This window comes from Vombatus ursinus, unplaced genomic scaffold (assembly GCF_900497805.2).
Source record: "Vombatus ursinus unplaced genomic scaffold, bare-nosed wombat genome assembly UNPS02014768.1, whole genome shotgun sequence".
In the NCBI taxonomy this organism is placed as follows: Eukaryota; Metazoa; Chordata; class Mammalia; order Diprotodontia; family Vombatidae; genus Vombatus; species Vombatus ursinus.
Window position 1 is genome coordinate 6,085,952 of NW_020954546.1, and position 18,869 is coordinate 6,104,820.

The 18,869-nt window shown below is 43.4% G+C and overlaps 2 protein-coding genes and 1 pseudogene across 7 annotated transcripts; 1 reads left to right on the forward strand and 2 right to left on the reverse strand.

The window, feature by feature from the left end:
* Window positions 1-1,849: 1,849 nt before the first annotated feature.
* Window positions 1,850-5,658, reverse strand: LOC114043192 (circadian-associated transcriptional repressor-like). Of its 4 annotated transcripts, none has more exons than XM_027862213.1 (6): window positions 5,574-5,658; window positions 4,470-4,911; window positions 4,208-4,283; window positions 3,766-3,844; window positions 3,518-3,632; window positions 1,850-2,532 (listed from the first exon to the last, which is right to left on the reverse strand). In XM_027862213.1, the coding sequence occupies exons 2-6, from the start codon at window positions 4,836-4,838 to the stop codon at window positions 1,999-2,001; spliced, it is 1,173 nt and encodes a 390-aa protein (XP_027718014.1). In that variant the 5' UTR covers window positions 4,839-4,911; window positions 5,574-5,658; the 3' UTR covers window positions 1,850-1,998. The 4 variants fall into 4 exon arrangements, with proteins under 4 accessions (XP_027718014.1, XP_027718017.1, XP_027718016.1 ...); XM_027862216.1 differs by having other exon boundaries at window positions 4,470-4,591; window positions 5,574-5,657; XM_027862215.1 differs by having other exon boundaries at window positions 4,470-4,905; window positions 5,574-5,627.
* A 2,176-nt stretch (window positions 5,659-7,834) lies between these two features.
* On the reverse strand, window positions 7,835-15,785 carry LOC114043423 (uncharacterized protein C1orf54-like). Of its 3 annotated transcripts, XR_003569104.1 has the most exons (8): window positions 15,705-15,763; window positions 15,205-15,390; window positions 13,695-13,778; window positions 12,760-12,818; window positions 12,218-12,313; window positions 9,544-9,651; window positions 8,837-8,938; window positions 7,835-7,921 (listed from the first exon to the last, which is right to left on the reverse strand). XR_003569104.1 is itself a non-coding variant. In XM_027862530.1 (7 exons), exons 1-6 carry the CDS (start codon window positions 15,748-15,750, stop codon window positions 8,840-8,842), a joined length of 492 nt encoding a protein of 163 aa, XP_027718331.1. In that variant the 5' UTR covers window positions 15,751-15,785; the 3' UTR covers window positions 7,835-7,921; window positions 8,837-8,839. The 3 variants fall into 3 exon arrangements, 2 of the variants coding, with proteins under 2 accessions (XP_027718331.1, XP_027718332.1); XM_027862530.1 differs by lacking the exon at window positions 15,205-15,390 and having other exon boundaries at window positions 15,705-15,785; XM_027862531.1 differs by lacking the exons at window positions 12,218-12,313; window positions 15,205-15,390 and having other exon boundaries at window positions 15,705-15,785.
* A 1,164-nt stretch (window positions 15,786-16,949) lies between these two features.
* On the forward strand, window positions 16,950-17,423 carry LOC114042742 (annotated as a pseudogene).
* Window positions 17,424-18,869: the final 1,446 nt, after the last annotated feature.

The following is an 18,869-nucleotide window of genomic DNA, read 5'->3' on the forward strand; positions in this document are numbered from 1 at the left end:
TTGACCTGGACAAGTAATTTCTTTGGGCTTTAGTTCCTTCATCTATAAAATGCCAACATTGAATTAGATGAACTTAAAAATCCCTTCCAGTTCTAAAATTTTGTACTTTTCTTTGAGTTTCAGGGGAAAGGAGGAATTCCCAGTGTAGATAGTCAGCAGTCAGAAATGTGGGATTGGCATTCGGAAAGAAGGTCAGATAAAGATCTGAGATTCACCTGAATAGAGGTGAGAGTTGAAAGTATAAAAGTGAATTATCTGAGGTAGTCTAGAAAAAGAGCCTTGGGATGTCCCCACTTTTGGGAGAAAGAAATAGAATCATGAAACAAGAATGATCAGACAGCTGAGAACTAAACTATTACTGCCTTATAGATGCCAAGAAGTGCTCAAAAATTAAAATTGAATTAAAAGGAGTAGTCAATAGAAATGGAATAGTAGAGATAAAGAAAAATGATTTTTTAAAAAAAAGTTATTGAAAGAGGAAGTTTGATTAAAAGACCTCCAATGTGCTTTCCAACTCAAGATTCTACGAGGCCACTGCCTGCCTGAAAGGGTGGAGAGACAGTAAAAAGGATAAGATTCTTCTTGCCTTCCAAGAAAGGCAATACCTGAGCCCCTTTGCTCAGGCAGTGAGGGAGGTGCCAATGAAAGAAAAACTGAGAATCCAGGAAAAGTAATGAGGGAATAAGAGGATGAACCAAGATAAAGGGGAATGGGAAAAAGCCACCATTTTCAGAGAGGATGAGGCACACTTATTCTGCCCTTGATTTTCAGTCAAATAGTTCTCAAAGTCATCCACAACAAAGAGGATAGACAAGAAGGGAAGGGGGAAATGAAAGATTTTTCTATGTTTTCTTTACTCTAGTCTAGACTTTGAAGTGCTACCATGAGGTATGTTCACACAGGGCAGGCTTCAACAGGAGGCTGAACCTGATAGAACAAGAACTCAGGTTGAGAAAAGTAGATGTATGATTGTTCATAACTACACTTTGCTTCTAAGTTGGAGGGGAGCATAGCTAGATGGCTCAGTGGATAGAGTGCTGGGTTTGCAGTCAGGAAGACCCGAATTCAAATTGGGCCTCAGACATTCACTAGCTGTGTGACCCTGGGCAAGTCACTTAACTTCTGTTTGCCTTAAAAGCCACTAGAGAAGGAATGGCAAATCACTCCAGTATCTTTGCCAAGAAAACCCCATGGACAGGACTGGCATGCTAGGTCCAGAGTCACAAAGAGCTGAACAAGAAAATAGAGAGCCTTTCCCTCTTCCTACATCTAGCACTTAAAACTCATACCTGAGGGAACTCCTGACAATTCAAGATTGCTCCTCCCTCTTTAGGAACTGACGGCCAACCGTGGGTGTTCTAAGCTCTTACTCCTTACCTTGGCAACAATTACATGAGACTCACCTCCCCCACACACACATACACACCCCAAAACATCAACAGCCTACTGTAAATGGCCAGCTCACAGTAGAAGCTGCTGTTGATCTGGGTCAGTGGAAGATAACAAAAAATGAGGATGGTAGTCCTGGAATTAATTAGAAACAAACCAAACAGTGAAACACACAATTTAACTGAGAGTTGTCCTAAAAAGATGCCTTTGAAGGGAGTGTCAACCTATAAAATCCCTTCTGCTTGTACTTGCCAGTTAAGAAGAAAAGATTGGTTGGAGGTAGTGTGTGTGTGTGTGTGTGTGTGTGTGTGTGAGCGAGAGAGAGAGAGAGAGAGAGAGAGAGAGAGAGAGAGAGAGAGAGAGCGCACAAGCGAGCTCAAGTGTACAGTAAGGAACCTTTGCACAGGGTAGCAAAAAAAAATGGTACAAGAGTGTTTTGCTTCCTCAAATCAACAAATAATTCAGGTGTAAAATTACTTTAATCAGAGAGGGTTTCTATCCCCTCAGCACAAATATACACACTTCAAAAAATAAAATAAAAAAACACACATAAAATAAAAACCAGAGCAGAGAGGATAGTCCTATAGTTGGGATGGGGAGAATGGGACATCAGCAGAAATGAAGCGCCTGTTTTTCATCCATTATAGTTGTCATCTCCCTAGCTGCAGTGGGTAAACAGGGTGAAGATAGGGCACGGCTCCATTCTGAGGTCAGTGGGGTGGATGCTAGAGAAACTGGCAAACTGTAGCAACGAGGCCCTTCTTCAGGGAGGTTCTTAGGACCATCACAGACAACAGGAGACACTGTAGCATCACGGACAGGAGTGGTGGGCGCTGAATAGGCAAAAGATTGTGCTCCATGCTGAAGGAAGAGGATAACCCCAAATCTGGCCCCAGGACCCAGAAGACCATGGCTGAAGGTAGCTGAGCCAAGGGAACTGAGAGGTGGGTTGCAAATAGGGGATGTATGGATCCATGTCAAGTTCATGGCTGGCCATTCTGGGAGGAGGTGGGGCAACTCTTGTTCTTGAGAATGCAACTTCTCTTTTCCTTGATCCTGCTGTCTTAGTTGAATCTGGTTTAACTCCTTTCTGGGGAGATGAGCTAAGGGACCAGTTGGGTAGGTCTGGCTGCTGGCCAAGCGCTGGGAATCAGAAGGATTGAGGAGAAAGTAGTGAGTGAATAAGCCATCAAGAGCTGATTTTTCTCTGGAGATGGAAAGAGGCAACAGGAGACCCTCAAGCCAGGTCCCCAACCCTCTCAAGGACAGCGTAGCTTCCCTGACCCCCCGAAATTGCAATCCTTTACTCTGTATTCTACAAGCATTTCCAGTTCTCAATGTATAAAAAGGCACATCTCGCTGGTGTGATAGTTTTGAGAAGTTGTAGGGTCATAGATTTAGATATAGAAAGAACTTCAGAGGTCACCCAGTTCAGGCCCTCCTTTTAGAGATGGGAAAGTGAGACCCAAAGAAGTTAAGGTGACTTGTCCAAGGTCACACAGTGTGATAAACCAAATTTTTGCAATCTGAGTCTGATTTTTAAATGTACCGTGGAATCATATTATTTATAGGAATTCTGTGGTAAATCCACTTATTTTAATAAAAATAACAACCCTAGGGGCAGCTAGGTGGCGAAGTAGATAGAGCCCTGGTCCTAGAGTCAGGAGGACCTGAGTTCAAATCCAGTCTCAGACCAGACACTTGACACTTACTAGCTGTGTGACCCTGGGCAACTCACTTAACCCCAATTGCCTCACCAAAAAACAAAAAAAACCCCCAAAAAACAAAACCTTAACATGTTCTTAAGCAAAATCAGGTTAGAGGAAAGAAAGATCTTTTTATTTCTTAATCTTTTTGCCTGGACATCTGACTAAGGAAAAGACCCATTTTACCTACTATCTGCTCAAGAAACAAGATCAACAGTTGTAATGGGAAGAAAAAGATTAGACATCAGAAAACTTCCCAGTGATAAATATAAACCAATGCATAAACTAGGGGTGGAGAGACAAGCAATTCTCTTCCTGGAGATGCCCATATCAATGAGGAAGGGTTAAGGGATAAAAAGGAAGAAAGGATCCCACTGTATATACAGTCCTCCCATCCTATCTTATAACTTTTAAGTTCTCACCTTAGATTGAAACCTGTGCTTCCCATCTTCTGAGGGTGACCTCTGGGAAGCTATGTGAGGGAACCAGGTCTTCAACATACTCTCTACTTGTAGCAAGGTCCCTAGATAACGCTCACTGCAAAGGCAAAAAGAAAAAAAAATTTAGAAGAGCAGTTAGAGATTTCAGAAGTAGAAGGAAAAAGAAAACAAGATTAGGGAGACATCACACTTTTATTTGGGTCAGAGAAAGAAAAAGCAGGGCAACTTACCCCATCTCGGGCTTCTGTAGGACACCTACAATACGCTGAATCCTGTCCATTGCCACACTCTGTTGAAAACTACTTAATCCTAAATGTAAATGAGAGAGAGGGGGAAAGAGATACCAAAGATTGAAAGACTCCAGTCTAGAAAAGAGAGAGGAAGCGAATAAATTTCTGGCCTGTTGGGAGGAAATAAGGAAGGGGAAAAGGGGGGCACTTCTATTCCATAACAAAGCCTTCAGAGGACTAAGATACTCAGGATTCCAGGCGTTTAGCCTGGTGAAGCTATAATACTTAAGGATAAGATGAAGTAGGGTTATTTTCAGGTATTGCAACTATTCCAGGGACAAAAAGGAAGAAGTCACACTAGCCTAATTCCATTCTGGCAAAGACATGGATACAGACTGAATGAGTAACACAGCGGAACAGATGGACAAAAATAGATAACCACCTCTCTCATAGCGGCCCATCTTCAGCCCATTCAACAGGTCTGTGAGGGGGCGAATGAATCCTTGGAGCTCTTTACACTATAGAGAAAGAGATCAAAGAGTGTAAGCCGACCCTAGCACAATATAAATTATTCTTTCAAATCTAGGAGCTATGACCAAAGATGGTCAATAACACAACCCAGTTAGAATCACTAAACTACTTCAGAACATACACAAAATAATAGGCCTCCAGACTTCCCAGTTCTTCCCCCTTCTTATTTTTACCTTCTGAGCAAAGAGCCGATCTCCTTCTGTACTAAGGTTCTGGGTGTTGAGACAAGTCTCCTCCTCACTGTCTCTTGATCTTTTCATTCCTGAACCAGCCATGGGGGAAGCGAAGCCAGGTCCTTCTAGGCAAGATGAAACCTGATGACCACTGGAACTCAGGGGCCGACGGCAACATCGAAGAGGTCCTGGCCGCTGACTTCCCCTCTGCCAACCAGCCTCTGACCTGGACCCGTGAGCCCCCCTGCACTCCCCCTCACTATCTGAGGAAAAGCCAAAGTCGCTGAGGGCACTGTCCACCTCCGAGGGGGAAGAGGAAGAAGAGAGGGAGGAAGAGGAATAGAAGGAACTACTAGATGGAGACTCCATGTTTCCAGGGAAGCTGGGGATGGACGTTAGTGTTGAATTAAGAGCAGATGCTGTAGTACGTTTGAACCTGCAACTTAAGAACAAAGGAGGAGTTTGCGTGTTAGGTCTGGGGAATTGATGGAGTGGAACAGAGTGGAAGAAGCGGAATTAGGGCATTGCTCCCCCCCCCCCCCCCGCAACTCAAAATTATCCTTGAGGCAACAGAAAAGTCACCCCGTCATCTATGTTGGAAGGGGCTGGGAGTGACTCAAAAGCTCCCCCGGAGAAGCCGCCTCCAGAATGATGGAGGCTTCTCTATCCTCTCTTTCCAAAGTCGAAAGGAAAATTTTTGATCAGATCCACCACCACATCTGCCCTCCCACAAGCTGCCGTCCCACGTCTCCTGGGGCTGTCGCTCCTACTCTCCTCTAACTCCTGGTCAAGCTTGTGCCGGCCTCTCCAGGTGGGGGCCAGGTGCAGGGCAGTGTAAGCAGCTGTGATCCGGGGACGGACGCCCAGTGCCTTCCACTCACACTCGCGGAGGCCCCTCCGAAGCCCAAGAAGGGACACGGCTCGCCCCCGCCCCCCGTCAATCTCTTCTAAAATCGGGTTCCCTATCACTGACCTCTTCCAGTCCGTCTCAGCCTCATAACGCATCCCCACCCAGTGTCATCATCTGATCCCTCCCTTTCTCAAGACTCTTTCTCTCCGAAACCACCCCAAATTAGCTCGTTCTAGGGCCCGCGAAGTGCTCACCAAACCTCCAGCTCCGTCCAAGGCTCTCCCTAGCGCACCTGGTCTACTCTTCCCTCCTCCGCCTTTCCTTAGCCAGGTCCCGCCCCTACCCCATCCCGACACGTGCAGCTCCGCACGTGCCTTCCCCTGCGCACCGGGTTGCTATCCTCCTATTGGCGGGAGAGCCGGGAACACGTGACCTCTGTTCTCCGGCCCATGACGACATCCCCCGTTCATTGGCTAAGCTCTCAGGGGCTCGGCCAATGGAGGGGCGGCCCATCGTTAATTGGCCTGGAGAGACTAATACAGTGCTCCGCCCCTACATGCGGCTTAGAAAGAGGACCCGGTGGCCGAAAGGGGAGGGGGAAGTAGGAAACACCGAAAAGGAGGGCGAGGAGGAGTTGGACTGGCTAAACTTAGGCGGGGAGGTGAAGCGCCCAGGCCCGAGAGACTCGAGTGTGTGGAGCCTGAAGAGAAAGAGCACGCACGCGGCTGGGGGCGGAAGGAGGGCGGTTTGGAGGGCCAAGGACGCCGCGGGTGGGCGAAGGAGGGGGATTCCACAGCAGAGGTGAGGCTCCTGGAATTCCAGGCTCCGCCCCCGGAATTGTCGTCCTGCCCGCCCCCTAAGCCTCTTGCAGTGTGCATGTCAGATGTGCACGTGGAGCCGAGAGAGTCCAGTGTTTGCAACGTGTGGGACCGGTCGACTGTGTGGGACACTGTGTGCTGGGCGTATATAGCCACACTCTCAGGCCTGGGACTCGTGACTCCCCACGTCTCCTCAACCCGCCCCCGCCCCAAGCCGGGTGTCTCGGTGCTCCGCGGGCAGAGCAGGGCGGGGACTAGCGCCGGGAACACCGCGTTCTCTCGCCGGCAGTTACAGCGCTTTTCTTACATAACCCGAGAGAGCACACGTTACACACACTGGTGCCTTGCCTGCCCCACCTCGGACCCCTTGTCAGAGCGCCAGACGGCCTCTCACGCTCCTGTTTTACTCATCCGCCCACTACCTGGGCTGGATCCCTTCCCCGCGTCCCCTCCACGTCTGGATGCTTTCCCCTGGTAGGGGAGAGGGGCAATGGTCATTCTTTTCCCCCTCTGGGTCCTGGAGATGTGCATGATTTTGGGATGTGGGTTTAGAGAGACCGTTTGAAGTGAGATGGCCCGTCTGAACGTGCGGAGCTACCTGGAGCTGAGAAGTTAAGAGGATACTATCGACGTCTCCCCATTCCGAGACAGGAGTGCATAGGGTGCTGTACTTGAAGTCAGAAAGAGTTGGGTTCATATCCTGCCCCTGACACTCACTAGATGTGTGACCCTAGGCAAGGCACGTAATCTCTCTTGGCCTCAGTTGTTCAGTAAAAATGAAGAAGCTGGGCTGTATCTCTAAAGTCCCTCAAATTAAATGACCCTCGTATTCTCATGGGTGGGTTCAGAGTTGGAAGTCGAGTGGGGTGACGGTTTCTGAAGCAGCCACAAGGGGGAAGCACAGTTCCCCTTAGCGTACATAAAGAGGTTAAAAAGAAATATAAAATTCTGCAAGACCGAGATACCGGGGCAAGGATTTTTGTTATATTGACCGTCCGCTTCTCAATGTTTTTTTTTTTTTGTAAAGAAAAAACAAACCCAAACACTTTGCAGGGGGCCATATAGGAAAAGGGAACTGGTTTATGTTTTAAAGCCATTTCCCCTTCCCCAACCCAGACACACAAACCTTCCAACCCCAGATGAAATAAACACGTGGCCTCGAGGCCGCACGTTCCCCACTACTGACTTAGTAACCGAATTGGAAGCAAAGAGAGGATGAAAGTTCGACTCTATATCCAGAACAAGCACATCATTTTGCAGCTAGGAAAGTTGAAAGAAATGTGTCCCCAATTCATTTGAGGATAGTGAGTAGCATAGGGAAAGGAGGTGAGGAGAGTCACGTTGGGTGCTACTCATGGAGAGGAAGCTACCACCTGGTAGCTCAATAATCTTGCTAAGTAGATGCTAAATTCTGGTTTCTAAACTGCTGGATTAAAAGTGCTGTCAGTATCCCTCAAAATTTCAGTGCCTGCATACAAAGCTTTAGTGGCCTGCCCTAGTTAGGGCTCTGTATATATAAACTTCAAAATATGGGAAAGAGCAGAGATTGTAACAGGTAGACAATACATACTGTTTTCAATTCCAAAGAGAAAGGGATGCAAAACATCACAGCTCACTCCCACCCCAATGGCCCAAGAAGCAGTATGATGATCCTCCAAGGGAAGATCATATGGAAGGACAATGAGATAACGTTTGTGGTTCAATTATTTATTTCTTTTTCCAGTTTCTGCACTCCACTCCCCCCCCACCCCCTTTTCAAAGAAGTCATGGCAGCCTTCTCTCTCCTGAAAAGGAAAGAAGGAAAAGATCTAGAGCTGGAAGTTCTTAGAGTTCATCCACTCCAATCCCTCATTTTACAGGTGAGAAAACTTAGGTCTAGAGATTTTTTAAGTGCCTTACTGGATGTTTCACAGGTACTAAGGATCAAGAGGGAAATTTGAACTCTGGTCCTTGGAACAGGATTAGGAACCCAGGCACCCTTTCCTCACTCCAGAATATACATCTGACATGCAACTTTCCTTCACCCTCGATAACATTTCTCCTTTAAGAGGAGGTTCACAGAGATGTGCTGTCCTTCTCCTCAACTTTCATTTCCATGATTTCCTTATTACCAGGAATTCCTTTCTTCAGCTTAACTCCTATCAGAATTTCACCTCCAACTCCCTAGTTGGAATTTCCTTTCTCTCCTCTTTCTTTCTCTACCTCCCTCAACTCTACTTTAACCAATAGGGAATCTCTTTTGCTACTGAACTTTGCCCTTTAACTCTCCAACTCATTAGGAGCCTCACCCACTGCCTATTTGCACCTGCCTCGTCTGGGCCACAACCAGCTGGAAATTGGCTTTAACTCTCGAAGCTGGCAAAGGGCACTCAAGAGGTTATTTTGTCCAGTTTCCTGCATCTGGACTAGGAAGTCCTAAAGTCACCTGAGCCTCCATTTTAAGTTTCATTTCATGACACTCCCAGGACTATCCTACTATCTCCTTGAAACAAGAAATTTTTCCTGTTTTCTAAACACAGTCTCTCCTGTTGTTAGCCTACTCCTTCCATTCACCCCTTCTCCCCAAGTTCCCAGTCCTCCCCACACACACTCCCATCCCCTACCTAGAGATGTTATGCTGAGAACATTGGAAGAGCTATTTTAACCTACCCTGTTTTCTCCCAAGCAGGTGGTTGAGCATAATTATCCTGACCTCTCACCTTCTAAAGTAGCAATATCCACCTCAGCAGAACCCAGGGCAGAAGGAGGAGTGGGAGGTGATGCTGCAGAGTGGGCACAGCAGCATCCATAGCTGAAGGTGCCTAAAACACAAATATATGATCCCTCCACATTCTACCCTACCTGGCTACTGGCAGGCGCATGGGCTTGGAAGCTTACCACACCCGAGAGAAGAGCTTCATCTCAACATGCCTCATTCTCTATACTCACCCTCTCCTTTTTTCTGGGCCCAGATGAAGATGTGTCACTTATCCCCTCTAAAATGAGACTCTGCATAATAGGCCTTAGCACCCTCCCAAATCCTCAGAAACCTCACCTCTACATCTCCCTTCACTCTCTACTAATTCCTCCCCTTCAACTTTCAAACATGGATTCCTTCTTGCTTGAGCCTTTTGTCCCTTCCGGATGCTGTCCCTTCTCTTTTCTCTCTCCTTTCACAACTATATTTCTCAAAAGAGCAGTTAATGTATATTACCTATATTACTTCACAACCCACTTCTTCAGAGGCCCACAATATGGCTTCCACTGCTATTTCCAATCTCTAATGACTTCCTTCCAATTTTAATGGCCTTTTCACAGTTCTTAATCCCCAGTCTTTTTGTAGCATCTGACACCACTGAATATCTCTCTGCTTAAAATTCTGCCCTCCCTTTTCTTCTGGGATGCATTCTTATCTTAGTTCTCCTACCTCTGTGGTAGATTCTTTTCTGTCCCTGGGGCCATCTTCTTTTCCTTCTTGGCCCCAGTTCTTCTCTGTGTATAATCTCTCCTTTGGTGTAGTGGACTGAGTACTGGCCTGGGACATAGAAGATCTGAATTTAATCCTTGGCTCCACTGATGAGTCTCCATGATAGGTAGGGCATTCCTTAGCCTCTCTAAACCTCTCTAAACATCCTTTGGATGTTTCCTTATCCATAAAATGGAAATAATAATCATTATACTACTTACCTTATAAGGTTGTAGAGAGGCTCAAATGATATGATATATGTGAAACACTATGTAAATACAAGCTATTATTATTGGCAAACTCATTTCATGCCTTTAACGATCACCTCATGCCTATGACTTCCAGATCTATATCTCTACTATGACTTTTGTTCTCATTGTTCTTAGGACATTTCCACTTAAAGATTTCCCTCTCACCAGTGTTTATTCACCTTGTCCAAAATCAAACTCATCATCCCCCTTTCTAAACTAAGCCCACTCCCATACTCCCCAATTTTGTCAATTCAAAATAGCACTGATTTTGGTGATTCTCCTGATCACCCCGGGTCAAAATGTACAAGTCATCTTCAGCTCTCCCTCTACCTCATTCCATGCCTATAAAGGCAGATCTCCAAATCCTGTCATTTTTTCCTTTGAACACTCCCTTGAATTTATCCATTCTCCATTCCCACTCTAACCGCCTTAATCTAGACTATCAATTCAGTCAGCCAATAAACATTTATTAAGCATCTGCTATTTTCAAGGCACTTGCTAAGCACATGGGATACAAAGAAAGGCAAGAATATCCCTGCCCTCAATCAAATGGGGGAACCAACATGCAAACAACTATGTACAGACAAGCTATATACAGGATTAATAGGAAATTATCAAGAGAGGGAAGGTACTAGATTAAGAGAGATTGGGAAAGACTTCCTGTAAAAGGTAGGATTTTAGCTGGGACTTGAAGGAAGCAAGGAGGCAGAGATGAGGAAGAAGAGCATTCCATCCATGGGGGACAGCCAGTGAAAAGACATGGAGCCCAGAAATGGAGTTACTTGTTTTAGGAATAGCACGAAGACCAGTGTCACCATATTGAAAAGTATATTGTTGGGTATAAGATGTAAGAAGACTGGAAAGGTGGGACAGCATGAGAAGGAGTTAGATTGTAAAGAGCTTTGAACACCAAACAGAGGATCTTATAGTTGATCCTAGAGATGATAGGGAGTCACTGGAGTTTGTTGAGTATGGAGGTGACTCTGTTGGACCTGTACTTTAAGAAACTCACTTTGACAGCTGAGTGGAGGAAGGACTGCAGTGACAAGAGACTTAAGGCAGGCAGATCAAGCAGCAGGCTATTGCAGTAGTCCAAGCATGAGGAGATGAGGGCCTATACCTCAGGGTGACAGTGTAGAAGGAGAGAAAGGGGCATATGCAAAGAAGGTTATGAAAGTAATGTCGACAGGCCTTGGCAACAGATTATACATGGGGGATGAGAGTGAGGAATGGAAGGTGACAGCTAGGTGTCAAATCTGGGAGACTGGCAGGATGATAGTACCCTAGAAAGTAGTAGGGAGGTTTAGAAGGGGGAAGGATTTGGGGAAAATGAGTTCAGTTTTGAACATCTTAAGTTTATGATGTCTGTTTGTTTGTTCAGTCATTTCAGTTGACTCTTTGTGACCCCATTTTGTGGTTTTCTTGGCAGAAATACTGGGGTGATTTGCATTTCCTTCTCCAGCTCATTTTACAGATGTGAAACTGAGTTTACATGACACTATACTCAACAGAGCAACTTGTCTAATCGAAACTGATGATATTTAAGGTCTCTATCAGCTCTAGCTACGATGGTGCTCAGCCTGGTGGTGAAGACCTTAAATGAGTCAACCCCATTTTACCTACCCCATGTTGTGTCCCACTACATTCCAACACATGTACTCTGCTCCCTGACCCTCTAATATCCCACACTCATTTTTACCTCCTCATCCTTGCTCTTTTTACCCTTGGAATATCCTTTCCACTACTCTCCATTTATTAAAATCCCTCCTATTTTTATAGTCCCACTCTCTCCACTAAAACCTCTAGCCAATTATGATTCCTCTCTCCTTCCACCCATGACACTTATTGTCTGTATCATACATCTTGAAATTTCATTATGTTAAGTTGGCATTTAATTATATGCATTCTCATTCTTCTCTGTTGTTTCACGTGTGCAACTTTTGTCTCTCCGATAAGATTGTAAATTTCTAAAGTGGAAAAGACATGTAGCATAGTCAATTATATCCCCACAACACCAAGTACAGTGTTCAGCATCACAAGACACTCCTTAAATACTAATTAAATTGAAATGGAATTGAAGTAAGTCCTCCCACTCATCTCCACATAACATTGGCATTAAATCTGAAAGAAAAGGACTATTGGCTAGGTGAAAATCAGTGTCAGCAAGTTGCTAATACTTTTCAGAACCAGAGAAGGGAAGGGAACTAGAATTTCTTAAGCACATATTATGTGCGAGATACTGTGCTAAGTGACTTGGGTCCCTCAGTATCCCAAGATTGAACCTCAAGCCCTCCTCCTTCTTCATGCTCTAACCCCAGCCAGCCTGTCATTTATCCAGGAGAGGTAAATACTTCTATGAGGTCTGCATCCCTATCCTTACTCACTTTTTCTGTTGTCTTCTGTATGCCATTGTCTGGAAGTTTTTTCTCAGGATTAACCTTCCTGTCTCCTGCTTGAGTTATAGTTTGTTTCTCAATGCTCTGTTATCAGTATGATTGGAAAACAGGATTAACTCCTCCATTCACCCCCCAACCCACTCATACAACCTCCCCAAAGATTCTTTTCAGTATCCCCCAAGACTTAGGTTCAAAGCCACTAATCCCCCAATCCCTCAGTGAAATACAAAATTGCCTGTCCTTTACCATTAACACATGTTCTGAGTTCCCTAGATCCTTTGGATAAGAGACTAACCCTTTTTTGTAATATTTGTACCAAACTAATTGAATTCTGGCTTTCTCTTCACTAATTCCCCATAGGTTCCCTATTCATTTTTGGCTGATTGCCCAGTTTCTCTTTATCCTGATTCATTTTAGGCCTACCAACTAGTTTTATTTTAACACAATAGCTAGTTATGTTTTGGGTTTTTTTAAGTTACATTCCATCCAAACCCCTCCACAGAGTTTCCCCAGGTCAGTGGGTCGCTCACCATTCTATCCTCCTCCTCAAATTGGGAATAGTCAAGGGTAAAGTTGACTCCAAAGTCATCTGAGAAAGAGAAAAAATGGTCAATTATTTACTAGTGCTTACTATGGAGTAAACACTCTCTAAGGGCTAGGAATTCATAGAAAGGAGAACATAGAAAGGAGTCAGTCCCTGACTCCAAGGAGTTCATAATCTAATGAAAATCTAAGGGCACCCAGAAATCAGAGATGAAAGGCTGAGATGGGAATTTTCCAAGTGTTCTTGGCCACGTCCCATGGGCAGTATAAGACAACATTGTATAATTTGCATTCACTTTAATTTTAAAAGCATGTGAATAAACAAAAACAGATATGCAACAATATCGCCCTAAAAACCAGTTGCATCTATATTTTAATTAAAAAACTCCCTTCTAATGCTCTTAACCAGCCTCTCCTCAGAGCAGCCCTACTTTTCCCCTCCCCTCTCAACTTGGGGAATAACTATATAGTGCACTGATAGATGATTGAATTTTCACAAGTTTTCTATCCCTTATAAGCTGGAAAGGGAAAAAAAAGACATATGTATGTATGCATATGGATGTATGTGTACATATATACCCATACATAGCTATTGTATATCTATGTGTGTATGTAATATCTGTGTATATGTACACATAGATGTGCAATAGATATTACATATATCTTTAGGAAGGGGAGAATGATGTCACAGCCCCCAAAAGATTAATCATCACAGGCTTAGGAGACTTAAGCAATTGAGTTAAGTCAGATCCTGTTTGAGACTTTGGAAATGAGACTGAGAAGTGGTGTGGGTTAGGTTAATGGTTTTGGTTCTCCCCAAAATAAATAATATTACTTATCTTATTTGTCCTCTTTGGCCTGGCCACTGCACGGAAGGCAGTAGAGCTCTAGCCCAGATTGTGTCCCTCTGTATCATGCTCACCGTAATATGGAGTGACTGTGTAATAGACCACCTGATAATCTTCATATATTCCTTCATATATTTGTTCTTCCTCATATTCTTGTCCTAAAATGAGCAAAAGTGAGCGGCTCATGGGGTCTTTCCACAATCCACTGACAGTCTGAAGTCATCAGGAAATAACAGTCAGCCCATGAAGTTCCCATTTTGCTGCCTTCCCTAAGCATCAACCTGTCAAAAGACTGTTATAATCCCTTTCCCATGTTCTGCCCTGTGTTCTGAATAAAAAACCATAGGTTCACCCTCCCCTTTACTTCACCAAGGACTCTTTCTTCAGACTCCTCCTCCCAAGCCTCATATTCTGCATCCCCAGCTTAAATTGTCCCAGGTTTGACCTGTAAGGACTGAGGTTGTACTTGTGATTATCTTTTCCAGCTACATGGTGCATTGGATAAAGTGCTGGACCTGGAGTCAGAAAGACCTGCATTCACATCTGACTTCAGACACTTATGAACTGTATGAATCTGAACAACTCACTTAACTTCTCTGTGATTCAGTTTCCTCATCTGTAAAATGGGGATAATAATAGCATTTACCTCCCAAGGTTGGTTAAAGGATAAAATGAGCTAATATCTGTAAAGCACTTTGAAAATCTTGAAGCACTATATAAATATTATTATTATTAATTCTTCCAGAACAGAAAACACCTTGCTCCACATAGTCTCTCTTATTTGCCAAGAACCTAGATGAAGAAATGGTCTCGGAGGGGACTGAGATAAAAAAACAAACAAACAACGCAAATCTTCTTCCATCCAAGCTAAGTTCTTATAGAATCTTGGCTACTCTGAAAATTAACATTTCTAATAATTAAGATACATACACACACACACGTACATATATATATCTTGAAGATTTGTAAGGAATATTATACACATTCTCATTTGGGCCTCATCCTGTGAAGTAGGTGCTAGGCATTTTTATCCCCATTTTATAGATGAGAAAACTGAGGTTCAGAGGGTTAAGTAACTTTCTCATGGCTACAGAGCAAGTGAATGCTAGAGGTAAAATTGAAATCCAAGTCTTCCTGACTCTGAAGTCCAGCATTCTATTTACTCTGCCACACTTCCTTTGCAGAACTGCTGTTTATTTGAGGCATGCACGTGCTCGAGCACACGCACACCCACACACACCCACCATCACCACTACCACCACCACATAGACAAGGAAGATTTAGGGAATGGACATTGGGAGACTTAGGCTCTGCCACTAACCATCTGTGTGACCTAAATAAGCCATTTAACCTTATGGGACCTACTCTCCTCAATTGCAAAATGAGGAAACTGAATTAGCTGATCTCTAAGATTTCTAACTTCTATAACTTAGTCTACAGATCCACATCTTTTGCTATCCACCCTCATCCCCACATCCTAGCCAAGTTAATAACACAGGAATCTGGAGGAAGAGGAAAGGAAACACTGAGACATACCTGGCTGACTGGGAAACAAAGAAGGGAAGGAGACAGCTGTTCTCTTACCAGTGTCCCTGATGGCCGCTATTCTTCTCTAGGAGTCCCAAGCCACATGTAGACGGGAGTCTTTCTTTTACTCTCCAGCAACAAAGTTACTTCAACCATCTAATGTCACCCTGCTCCTAGTTTTCCCCAATCATAAAATGGAGTTTCCTCTTACCATGCAGTTTCAGCTGCCTTTTCTTGCTCTGCCTTCCTTGGAGATAGAGAACAATGATTTCCTTTTTTTTTTTTTTTTTTTTTCTGAAATCTCTCCAAGTCTGTAGTCTCGACCCTTCTCAGCCTATTCTTTTCTAGGTTCGATCTCCTACTTTCTCTATTCCCATGTTCACCACCTAGATTCTGGACCCAGAATGCCAGTTACAGATGAGACTGGAATTGCTCCTTTTGTCATACTCTTTTCTCCACCCTTTATTCCCTCCACACTTTTCATCTTCTTCCCCACCTTGTTCCCTAACTACTAGACACAGAATTCTGGTGAGGGCTAGAAGAAGGAATGATCTTACCCAAGATGAGCGGCACAGCAGCTATGACTACAAGTAGGACATCCATTCTGGCTTCTGACTCAGAGCAGTGAAGTTTAAAAAAAAAAAGAAAAGGAAATTACATCTGTACTTCTCTTCCCCCTTCTCGTGTGTGTGTCCCCCCCCCCCCCACTCCCAGCAGGAAGTAATCAAAACTGAAGCTACTTTTTCTTGCTATGGTCCTAGCTCCTTGGTCCATCACAAACTAACTGAATCCTCAAATAGGACTGTGCAAGACTCCTGGATTTGTGTGTGGGGGGGTGTAGATTACTCCTACAGTGGACCAACCCAGAGTTCTCTCTTCACTGTCCCCAACTATCCAAACACCCAAATCAGCATTGATCCAAATTAGAGTAAATCACTTATGGAAGCTGAATTCTACTTTTTAAAAAATGTTTTAACTGTTAAGAATCTATTTGTTTAAGAAGTTTCATCAATCCTAGCCAAAATGTATACATTATAAATATACCTGGAGACACTCATTTAAAAAAACACAAATTCAATTGTTTTTACATGTAGTTGGGGAAAAAATAAAATATTATTCAAAAATACAGATTCCCACATTTTTGCACACAATAATGTTCATGGCTATCAGAGATTTAGGGGTAGGCAAACTTTAGTGATATCACTGAGAAATCAGAAGTCTTCCCAGAATTCAGCAATTCCTATTGGTATTCCAAGGAATCCTGTGCAACCAAAATAATGCCTTGGTTTGTTTTTGCTGATTCCATTTATAGAAATAGTCCGAGGATATTGCTCAATGCCCCCCACCTTGAAGTTTGTGTCACTTTCTTTGATGGAATGCCAAAATTTGGGGGGGGGTTATATTTTTTCTTTGGGAGTGTTATTGTCAGCCTTGAAGTTCTTTTAATGTGTTATTTTGGATAGAGTCTGTAATATCCTTTCCAGAACTTTGAAACCTTTATAGGTTTTATGGAAATTTGCTGATTTTTTCCCCATGCAACATTAGCAATTCATTTACCCACAACCTCTATCTTTTACATTTTACTTCAGTGAAACTGGACAAGACCTTACTTGGAATTAATTCATGTTATTAACACAATAAACCATGTCAGTTACATGACAGCTACTATAATTAATAACTACTCACATTTATATGGCGCTTTAAGGTTTGCAATGTACTTTTCTTAAAACAACAACCTTTCAAGGTAGGTAGAAAAAAGCATTACTATTCTCATTTTAAAAATGAATAGCCTTTCCCCCAGGATGGCACCGAAGGTGAAGAAGGAAGTGGTTGTGCCCCCCCCCCCCGAGGTAAAAGCCAAGTCCAAGGCCTTGAAGGCCAAGAAGGCTGTGTTGAAGGGTGTTGATAGCCACAAAAAGAAAAAGATCTGATCCCTCACCTTCTGGCAACCCGAGACACTAAGACTTCCATGGCAGCCCAAATACCCTTGGAAAAGTGCCCTTCAGAGAAACAAGCTTGACCACTATGCCATCATTAAGTTTCCCTTGACCACTGAGTCTGCTATGAAGAAGATCGAGGACAACAACACTCTCATCTTCATTGTGGACATCAAGGCCAACAAGCATCAGGTCAAGCAGGCGGTCAAGAAGCTGTGTGACATCGACATGGCCAAGGTCAGCACACCGATCTGGTCTAATGGAGAGAAGAAGGCCTATGTCCAACTTGCTCCAGACTATGTTGCTTTAGATGTTGCCAACAAAATTGGAATCGTCTAAACTATGTCTCACTCTCCCACTCCACCTACAATAAAAAGTTTTCTAGTAAAAAATAACTAAATAAAAATAAAAATGAAGAAACAGACTTTGAATTGTTAAGTGATTTATCCATTATCATACAGTTAAGTCAGGACATAAATCCAAATTTTTGGCTCCAAGTCAGCACTTTATCCTCTACTTCAGACTGTCCTTCCATTTATGAAGAATAATTCATCGAATAATCAACAAGCCGTTATTTGTTCATTAACACATTTATTTTATTATAAATTTAATAATCATTGACAAAAACAAAAAAGAATATTACAGACAACCCTCAGCATTTAATGACCAGATGAATTAACAAACAATAAGCAAACAAAATGAGAGTTCTTGCAAGTTGAGAGAAATTAGTTTACTATTATATTAATAACCAATTATTAAATTGGGAAGCAGGCTCTTTTATTTCCTCATTTAAGGCCTAGGCCCTGTAAAAATTCAGTCTCTGAAGACGTGACCTGATTGATGGAATTGCTCTTAGCCCTCAAAGAACATGGTCTTCAGTCTTGGGCAGGATCCCATCCAACTAGGAGACCTAACTTCTATTTGGAATATAAACAGAATCCAGTATAGGTGAGTTCCTACCCCAGGGAAAGGAATGCTGTGCTTGTACCCCTCCATTAGAGTTTAGGGTGACCCAGCTCATGAAGGAGAAAACCAACCAGAGTGGTCTGGATGGAGATGGATTTCCTGTCCAGGTTGCTGGAAGCGGCTGAGCCTTGTAATCAAACCACATTCTCAGTAGGAGGAGCAGAAGACCTCTAGCCTACCTCCTTATTAAATGTCCACCAATCAGGGTTGATTTTCTCTTGTCAGGGGCATTCCCTTATACAAAAGGTATTTAAGGCATTCAGTGTCTCCATTGTTTGATTACTGAGAGAACCCACTGATCTTCAATTTATTGCTTGCTGGATAAGCCTAATTAATACATTTATTATTATTTACCCAGAAACTCTTGGTTTTTTTTTTATTTATAACAGAGTCCATCTAAATTTTTGTTACCTGGTATGACTTTTGGTTTTGTTCAGGAACCAAAAGAAGAGTGGCACTACGTGCATTTGGAGTCAATGTATATACATTTCTTGTTCTACAGATTTACTTTCGTTTACTCTAACATATATTAACTATTAAGCTTTTGTCCATCACAATATGGATTTTTCCTATCCTCTTGCCTCACTGATGCAAAGAATGGGGATATTTCCCTTCCTTAATCTGACCATCAATTTGGAGTCCCTGCCAGAAAAAGTGAAGTTCTTCCTTTCTCACAAACAGATGAGGAGCAGGGTAGGATGAGGGAGGCTGCGAGAGGAAGAGATCCCCTAGGTTGAAGACTGAGACTCTCTTCTATCTTATTTATGCATCATGTGATGATGGTTCCACCGTTTGGATCCCAAAGCATTTCCCATAAAA